Source organism: Orbilia oligospora (genome assembly GCF_000225545.1).
Source record: "Orbilia oligospora ATCC 24927 unplaced genomic scaffold scaffold00193, whole genome shotgun sequence".
In the NCBI taxonomy this organism is placed as follows: Eukaryota; Fungi; Ascomycota; class Orbiliomycetes; order Orbiliales; family Orbiliaceae; genus Orbilia; species Orbilia oligospora.
The window spans coordinates 474,744-484,728 of record NW_011645750.1 but is presented as its reverse complement, the minus strand read 5'-3'; the positions used below and the strand labels follow the sequence as shown (position 1 = coordinate 484,728).

The 9,985-nt window shown below is 45.9% G+C and overlaps 2 protein-coding genes across 2 annotated transcripts; one reads left to right on the top strand and one right to left on the bottom strand.

Moving 5' to 3' along the window:
- Positions 1-2,657: 2,657 nt before the first annotated feature.
- On the top strand, positions 2,658-5,774 carry AOL_s00193g135 (uncharacterized protein; the record flags this gene model as incomplete). The annotated part of the gene is made up of 3 exons (XM_011128746.1): positions 2,658-2,793; positions 3,286-3,493; positions 5,225-5,774. 3 exons carry the CDS (start codon positions 2,658-2,660, stop codon positions 5,772-5,774), a joined length of 894 nt encoding a protein of 297 aa, XP_011127048.1.
- A 1,662-nt stretch (positions 5,775-7,436) lies between these two features.
- AOL_s00193g134 (uncharacterized protein) lies at positions 7,437-9,858 on the bottom strand (the record flags this gene model as incomplete). Its single annotated transcript, XM_011128745.1, has 4 exons — positions 7,437-9,259; positions 9,345-9,431; positions 9,516-9,611; positions 9,780-9,858. 4 exons carry the CDS (start codon positions 9,856-9,858, stop codon positions 7,437-7,439), a joined length of 2,085 nt encoding a protein of 694 aa, XP_011127047.1.
- Between the last annotated feature and the right edge of the window lie 127 nt (positions 9,859-9,985).

The following is a 9,985-nucleotide window of genomic DNA, read 5'->3' as shown; positions in this document are numbered from 1 at the left end:
TACATGTATGTACTGGCCTGTGCGCTTTGTAGATGTTTAATATTGTTATTCTTTTTTTAATCACTTCGGCGGAATATTCTTTTAAATCTGCTCGTTGGTCGACCAGGAGCCCTAGTTGATATGATTCCAAGATGTGCAGCAGGCCGGTGGATGTGATATACTTTTTGGCGATGGGTATAGATTCGTCAATCTCGCCGGGCCGGAACTGTCGGCCGCGATTCGAAATCTGAGTTAATGCTATACGTTGAAGGGATCCAGAGGTGGTTATGATGATGATAATGGTGAAGTTGCGCAACAGGAAGTGTCCTGATGATGTGGTGATAGTTCAAAAACGACTGCTTTGCATGTTGTATGTTTTTTTTGTTTTTTTTTTTTTTTTCTTTCCCTTACCCCTTCCCCATAATTCGTTTCTTCTTTCCCGTCCGGCTGTGGCTAGGGCATCCAGCTGCTACTCATTGATTCATGTGGATGCTAATTCTGGGTGATCGGGGTTCGCTGCATGTTAGATTCCGTGCAGGCAAAGCATAACTAACTCGGAGTCTGGCGAGTTAATTAACATGGAAAGCACGTATTCCGGTTTCCTTGCTCTCGTCAAAATGCACGTTTCGTTTCCCATCCCCTTCGGCTTCCATCTTGGCGGTTGTGACCATTTAATCTCGATTCTTCAAGAGGCCTTGCACCGGAACGCGAAGCAATTGCGCCGCACGTGAACCTGGTAAGCTCCTGATGCAATAGATCTCTAATCTGACTTGCAATGTGAAGATAGCGTGCTCTCATCGTCATTTAAAATTTCGGTACTCCGTCCGCAAAAATTAGAATAGAAACTACTGGTTCGTGCTTCTTCTGTGGAGCTCCACCAATGACCTGCGATGACGGGGTCTATCGATATCGATGAGATATCATCAACCACCGCACAAGCGGCCTAAAATCGGGGTTTAATGTCAACATGCCTGTACTACTACTACTACGAGATGTTTGGTATATATGGATGCATCTGTTAATCTACATTAAAGAATTAAACAAGCAGCGCACGGGGTATCACAGTCGCACACATATTCCGTACCTGCGCAGAGGCTTCGGAACAGTACTGCATGTCAACAGCTAAGTTTTGGCTAGTCCGAGTGTTTGCCCGAACGGTAGATACAAACCAGCTGAATGATTAATGATTTTCAGATTAACAGGGACTCGCTTTCAAAATACGCATAGTCGGACCGGTCAACTGATATAGCCTATATTGGACGCTAGACGCGACCTGGCCATGGCGGGGTGGGGACAGGCCCAAAACACTGTACAATCGTACCCCATACTGCTGACTACCAGAACCCTGGTACACCCTCGGAGGGTCCTTTTTGGCTGAACTGCTCTACCAAAGCTCGTTTCTCATATTGGTGCTGGCGTTATAGGGCAATATAGAACGTTTGTTTGCGAAATACTGCTCGCAGGAATATACGCAAGCAGTGTTTCACAGAAAAAGATTGTATTTCAATATACGATCCTAGGATCCTTCGAATTTCCTTCGTCTTTTCCCTCCAAGTTCAAAGCGTTTCCGTTCGGCGGAACCAATGCAATGCGAGAAATCGGAAAACGACGGTGGGAGGAAAACCAAGGAAAACTTACCGAACCGAGAGATGCGGAGGTAGCGGATGGGGTTATCCACACCTAGCACAAAACCTACGGCCTTGGAGGGTGGTCTGACACGGATTTCCTTTGAAGGTTGTCCAAGTGGTAGCCAACCGACCAGTCTAAACAGAGCCCAGGCACGCCAAAGTGGAGCTGAAACTCTTTGCCCCCGACCAGCCGAATTCCGCCCAGCGGTTCAAAAGAGAAGGGAGGTCCGCAGAGACTTCGGATGAATAGAAGAATCGTATTGATAGTTGACAACCTCACCAAACTCAACTCTCTAATACGAGGGGGCGTATTATTCGGACCCAACGATAACAATTGCTCGATGTTAACTCATGAACAAGGTCTACTCTGGTTATATGCTTCCCAGACACCGCTGCCAGTATGGATATTGAAGACATGGGATATATTATGGGAAATCGACAGGCGCTGAATATAGCAATGCAGTTCGGGGAGAACCTTAAGTCTTAACTTATCGTCTGGAGTTAACGCCCGCTTCTCCGCCAAAAACACCCATCATGATCATGCAATTCCATGAGTATGAGCTCTGAGGAAATCAAAACTAACTTACTACTCGTGGCCATGGTGCTGTCGATTGAGGATCAAGTGGCCGCCTCGACCCGTCTGTCAGTAGTCCTCTCTCGTTTTTTTTTTTTTTTTTGTGTCCGTTAGTTGTATGGGTAAAACAGCTTCGGACCACCACAGCAATGTTCCGAAGCCCAAAACCCCCCAAATCCAACGTCAAGCCTGGATTGGCAGGCTCTTTGCTTTTTCAACTCCACCCACCCCAAACCAAATTAACCCAACCTCACCTCTCCAAACGCTGCCAGTCCATCGACAGCGACACTATCCTGCCAGGCCGAGGTCATCCGCTATACAATTTAACGTTACGAGGGACATTCCGGCGTTCGATATTATCGCTATACTCGACAAACAATACGAGGGAGGCGGCGCAATCTCGTCATCCTGCGCCTGCGAACTAGGTTTCGCCATTCTCGAATTGGTCAATACACCCAGAGCAGATATACCGGACCATGGCTACCACAGATGCAATCTCACTATCGCCTAAGATCAAAAGGCATAAGCAATACACCCTCGTGATCCCTCTAGATCTTCAGCGAGACCGTGTTCTACTAGGCTATAAGCTCCGAGGCTTCGGCCAGGGAAAGTGTACGTTTCAGATCCCCGAACGTGTTCGATGTCAATCACCAGTCGCAATTCCTGCCGGCTTCCCCCCAGGCCAGGCCTTATGAAATAATATCCTTAATATCCCTATATCCCTATATCTCATACCAAATATATGTCTTTAACATGACGTTGATCTTATCACTAACCGTCTATAGCGAACTTCGTTTCCCTTCCCTTCCTCCTCGTTTTGTGATTATGGGTCAATTATCTCAAATGGACAAAAGGAACAGCGTCAAATATTCTCCGACGGGACCCTTGGTCTATCTAATAGACTCATGCATACTTATTTTTGTGCCATCACATGAGTGACCTGTAGTTCGACCCGTTTGGCGAAAAGTTGGTGGAGCACTCCAAGGTCGGCGACATGCCGTCAGCCCCCGCGGAACAAGCTGTCTACGAAAACCACAATCACTATAACGAGGAGAAAAGGAGAAGAAGGGGAACATCCGGTTTGCATTTTCTCTTTGGATATAGACAATGGCTACGGCGGAAAAGTTGAACCTAATGAAACCGTTATCGCTGCAGCGGTTCGTGAGCTCCACGAAGAGTCAGGTCTTCTCGTCGAAGAACCCGCCATGATTCAGCGTGGCGTGCTCCTGTTAGAGACTGTGGCAGACGATGTTTCGCCAATACTCGAAATACATGTCTTTACGGTCGAAACATGGGAGGGGATAGAAACTGCGTACGTACTTTTTTCCCCTTTGCACCCCTCCCCATAAGCACCACCATTCCTTTGCTTCTATCAGGAATAAGCTTTTTCTATTCCGTATACCCATAATCGTCATCTGATGCGTTTGAGATTACTTTCTGTTATCTCGCTACCCATTGCAAGATAATACATGGGACGTTGCAGCTTGGTGCATCCCCTTTCAGGGTATCGATACCTCTTTTTATCAAAATCCCGAGTCAGCCTTGACCAAAGCATGACTAGTCTCAATTCTCACCAACATTAAATAATCGGTCTCACACAAACCCTTCAGAGATCTAGTCTTCGGTATCAAAGATACCGGACTGGAACCAAGTGGGGACCGACATGCTCGCTGAGCCAAATTGTCTCGCTACCCGAGTTATAAACCTTGCAGAAGCAAGTCCGTGATGGCGGTTTTACGTCCATCTTTGCATCCTTCCAGCACCGTCGTCGGATGCAACGTGGGCTCGAACCTAGCGCCTGACATGATGATGTGGATCTTGCTGCTCTTATCCTTTTTACCACATGGACAACGCAGTTATATTCAACCGTCCGTATCAGTTTCAAGGCGAACGCCTTCTTCGTACCCACCGCATGTCGACTGCATGAAGCCCCACCAACCAAATCAATGCGTCGAGCTTCAGAAAAGCACAGGCCTGAATTATCCTGCTTGTCTAAATAAAAATTTAGACCATGGCAATTCTCGTCCCGTGAACTATATCTAGCTCAATCTGACGCAGGAGAAGAAGAAGAAGCTAGAAGCTAGAAGGAAGCATTAGCATGCCCACCCTTCGACATGGCCTTAAAGCTCAGCATTGACTAAGCTCTTGGTCTGACGGAGCTTTCGGTATCTTCCATCACCCCCCCAGCCACCATCCCCTCTACACCCCTCCGCAGTGTCGGCTTTACTACCTTGATTGCTTTAAGCCTCAACCTCGTCGCTTGCTCTTTTACCCTTCTTACCCGAAGTGACACATGCTTCCCCGGCCTTCTCGTTTCATCATCGAATAGATTAAAAATGCCTCGTGGGAGCTCACATGACTGGTGATTATTTCGAGGATAGTGTCTACGGATATACATACCCTCGTATACACTTCGCATTACTCCCCTTCCCTGGCATCCATACCCCTTCACCGGTTATGCAGATTGCCTAATATCATCTACGATTCCACCATCGTCATGATGGTCCGTGTCGTGGCTCAAGGCTAGAAGCGAAGATTTCGATGCCTAGAAGGGCTTCTTAAGTCCATTTGCTTCATTCGATTTCTTTTCATTGAAGAGCTCCTTCCATTTTATGATCCACTTGAGAATCGTATTTTCCTCCATATTCGTTCTTTTCATACCTAGCTTCGCCCTTCGCCGAAATTCGTTCCACTGGTCTCTTTTTTTTAGATGTGATATCGTATGGTATGATATGATATGATACGATACACACATACATGCGTACTACATACGCATCTTCTTCCCTGCTGCTTTTCCTTCTTTCATTTCTTTTTCCTTTTACAATAGCTTACATTTCAACACCTGGACACCATCTTCCCCGCCTCCGTCTAAATTCCCCTCCCCTTGCATTGACATACTTGCCTCATCAGAAAAAAAGGAAGCGGGAGGGAGAGGGAAGTGCTAGTCGACCTACCTAGAAGCTCATCTATAGCACCTATCATCCTATATACCACACACATGAATTAAACAATTGATTACTAACTCCCTTCTACCACTTTCTAGCACGGAGGAAATGACCCCCCACTGGTTCTCACTCTCGAAATCGCTAGCTACCCCCACGCCATCAACTTCATCATCCGGATCTATTCTTCATCCGTTCCTATCTACTTCCTCCTCCTCTTCGTCCCCATCGTCCGCAGCGGCGGTAGCAGCTAAAGATCCTTCAACCGCCGGAGCACATGACCTCCCTTCCATACCATATTTCCAAATGTGGGAGGAGTCACGAGTCTGGATGCCCCATTTGTTACGACATGTTTCGTCGAATGAAAAGGATATTCTAGTGGGTGAAGAAGAAAGAGGCTTTCTATCGCCATTATCATCGGAGGGTTCTGCTCCGATTGCTGATGAACCTCATGACAAGAGTGATAATAACAACGAGAAGAAGAAATACTTTATCCACCATGTGCAGTTCATTGGAGGAACGGATATGGATGCTGTCGATGGCGGTGAGTATAGTGTTTGGCATGGTATGGGTCCCAGACGACTGGACTGGGTCGATGAACTACCGGTTGGAGAGTGGGAAGGGAAAAGGAGTTTTGGAACGTATCCTTAGGGCGGCGTTGTAACCACGCACGACTACCTATGGATAGGTGAGTTCCTTCCTTCCTCCCTCTTCTTCTTTTCATCTGTCCATGCATATACCATCGGTAGGTATGCGTTTTTAAGACTTCTGTACCGTCGTAGAATTATTTAAAATCAAGATTTAGAATGGAATCAATGAAGTAATCCTATTTTTTTTTTGCAATATATACCTTGTTATACACTCCGCATTTCACCCACACTCTAAAACGTAGATACACAAAATACTGATACCAAAATCGTGGTTCAACCTTGCTTGATACTATCTTGAATGACAAAACACCTAGCACCTCGTAATCCTCATACATGCATAGTTTCAGTCCTATTCATATATATATCGATATCGCACTAGGGACGAATACAACAGTATACTCCAAGCTTGTCTCGTACCACTTCTAGCTCCAATAGATGTATATATAACTATCAATCCAATCTCATCCGATACTCAGGCCACATTTAAAATTTATTTTTATATACTTGTAACCAGTAAATGTAGCTGCGCGCAGTTCATATATTGGCACACATGTATTGATATCGATCAAATATTTAAATTATAATGTCATTGCAAGGTTCCACTAGTACTGTGTGTTTAGCTATATAATTCGGGGTACTACTAGCATAGTAAGTAAGTTAACTACTTAAGTCCTTGGTTAACTTATAGGTAGTTAGGTTGGATTTGATTCAAGGCCAGCAAATAGGTATATATGGATACCCGAATTCATGACCAAATCTACCAATATCTACTAGTAGCTATCTATAGATCTAACCGCAAATATAGTGCAAAGTGCCTATATATACGTAGATACAGAAATATAGATATCTAGAAATTTGAAAATAGTTAGTCTCGAGCACGGCCGAAATGATATTTTAAAATACTTAACACTCTTGTATATATGTATCAAATCATTTCGGCACGCGACTGATCACCTTAAGTATATTAATTACTTAGTAGTTTATCTAGATATCTGAAAGAGACTAGATATGTGTAGATATTGATACTATAGATCATCGCTGCACGAATCAACGATACATTCGACGAAGAGAATGTATTCCTCTTACCGTTAACCGTCTCCTTCGAATTCTTGCGCCTCCCGCCTCTGCAAAAGTCTACTATAGCACCAGTACTGTTGCTGACATCTATGATCTTTCCCCACTAACTTGGTGTATATATTTTTCTAGATCTTTTGCATGCATCATAGAAATTCTTTCTTTTCTTCTATAAAAAAACCGCCTCTTGGTTCTAAGGAGGGTATTTCGTAACACATGCAACTTGACCTTCACACCCCCCCTAAAAAAAAAAAAATCATACTAATCTATCACAAAAACAAAAGGTAATGCTTCAGTTTACCCCACCACCTTTGGTATATTATTCCTCAACCCCCATGGTGAACAACAGAGAAAGAAGAAAAAAGAAGAGATATGTGGGCGTTTAAGGGAAAATGGAAGAAATAACGCCGGCATCTTCGAGAAAAATGCAACAACAACCAACGCTAAAGAGGGAGAAATATAACGCGATGTATCGCCCAACATCACCAGCAAGCATCACCACCAACCCGTTGATTCAAAATTTAGATAAGCAAGGACATAAAAGAGCTGGCCACAGGAAGGAAGTTTTGGGAGAGGGAGGAATGAAAGATCAACTAATCTCCATTCCCTCTCCATCGTCGCCTTCGCCTGCAGTTTCCCCTCCGAACCCATAGCCTCCTCCTATACCACCACCACCATTTCCAACCTCCAGATCGCCCCCTCCCAAGATCCTTCCTTCCACATCGATCTCTTCAAACAATTCCAACATCGCCTTCTTGCTCAACTTCCTGAATCCTTCGCTCCTCACCACCCGTCCCCAATGCATCATACAATATCTCGCCGCTTTACTCCTTAATAGATTCTCTCCGGCGACGCCAGCACGTTCCCAAATACCCGCCGCAGTATCAACGTCCAATTCCTTATTGATTCGTCCGAGACATAACGCGCGTAAGCGGGGGATGTTGTAAATATTACTGATAACAAGCAGCCCGCCCACGGTTGCCAGACCCGAACAGAATGGAGATGGAGCGATACTATCAGTATAAAGGTAATATAAGAATGCTTTAACAACGCTGTAGGGCTCTGGAATATGCAGTCTTCCCGTGTGGAATTCGGACATTTTGGCGGCATAGAGGCGTTGGAAATGGGACCAGCGGCTGAGGAGGATAAGTTTGTGGACGTGGATTGCTGGGGAGATTGAAGGGTCGGTTGGAGTATTGGAGGAGCCGAGGCTATTGGCTGAAGATGATGGGGATTGATGATTTACAAGGCTGACAGTGGTGATACCGGTCATGGCAGTGCCGCCTTGAGTCGATAGAGATGTTAAAGAGGGAGAGGAACCTCGTGGGTGGGGTACCATAGCCCACACTGCTTCTTCGTCGTCACCACAGTAGTTGTCGTTTAAAGCAGTGACGATAAAGTCTGACGTCGAGGCGTCATCAAACATTGTTGCTAGATCGAAACCCATTGTACCGGGCCCACCTATTTCTCCTTCTTTACGCTCAGGTGTGACACCGTATCGGCGGAGGTCGATCGGGAGTATATCACTAAGATACTCTGGTTCTTGACCTTCTTCTTCGAGTGGGCATCCAATGAGGTATGCGGTCGTGGAGTCATGGGAGATAGCAAGATAGTGCCAGCGGTAGTTGGTATTCACAAATACATCCTCACCGTCAGCGAGGTGCTTCCAAACCAAACTATCGAGATCTAGAGCAGATAAGGACGTTTCATGGTCTCGAATAGTATTCGCAGCCGTTACAAAGTCTAGAAGAGTATTGTTGCAGAAGTGGTGGAAGTGGTTTCCCGCGGTTTCTGTAGGTACGTCTGTACCCCTAACAAAGCGAACAGCATTGACAGAACCCGGAGCGAATGGATTGGAAGTTTGACGCATTGGCGATGGGAAACGGTTCTGGGAGTTTGATGGAGCAACGAGGTGGTTGGGTGTGTGACGTTCTTTACGTCCATGGCGGTGGTCAAAACCGAAGTTCGTTTGAGAGAGCTGAGGTGTCAGACCGTTCGACGACTTCCATGTCGGGTGCTCGGAGAAGTCCAGCCAGCAGAGCTCGCCCGTACGGTCCATCTCTTGAGTTAAGCCTCCAAAGACGTATAGACGGTTCTTGTATACCCAGCTAGTGTGGTCGAAACGGCCGACGAACCTCCAAGCCCGGCTCCAGGTCATGGTATTAAGGTCAAGATAGACCAAATCATCCAGGACATCGGAACCGTTAGTTCCGCCTATAACGTAGAGTTTATCATCGTGCAGGCAGACGGAATGGCGAGAACGGCCTCGAGGGCTAGGACCTGATATCTGGGGCTGGGACCAGGTTGAGGTTGTAATGTCGAAGAGGTAGACGTCGGCAAGGTAGACTCTATTCTCGTTCTCGCCACCGAAGACGATCAACTTGTTATCGCGCCAGTATGTAGTCGTATGTCCTATACAAAAGAAGGATATCAGTAGGAGGAAAGATGAGGATTAGGATTAGGATTGGGATCGGAAGAAGGAGAAGGGGTTATGTACCCATGCGCACTGAGGGGATCTCGCCGTAGTTATCGACCAGGGTCCACGTGAAGGTGGATAGATCGAGTCGCAAAACATGGTTATATACTACAAGTATAGTTTCGTATTAGCTCCCGAATTGATATTGGATGAAGATATAGAAGTGAAGATGAGGATAGAGACTATCAATACCTTCATCTGTGAACTGGTCAAATCCGCCAAATGCGATGATTGTGTTGTCGGGACATCCAGTGACTGAAGCATTGACCAAACAAGCCGGGCGTCCTCCTGGTCCGATATAAATACAAGATCTCAGGTTAGTACCACCAACACCACGCTATAAATAATTTGAAAAGACAACTGATAGGGTGAAAAGTATTATATTGTACTCTGCTATAGGGCCCTATGCTGTATTATAACTTGAAGGGTATGGTAAAAAAGAAAGAGAGAACATACCTTTTGTTCGGAAAGCCTTAGGTTTGTATGGTCCCAAATGAAAATCCACCGGAGCTGCCTGAGCCCCAAACATCGCCATGACTTTTTTTTGTAGTACCCTTTCTCCTCAGCTTTGTAGTGGTGGCAGTAACAGAGGCAGCAAGAGTCACAGTAGTGGTGGGTTGGTAGCGGTGGTAGTGGTGAATGAACCCACGCCCCTCTAAGGC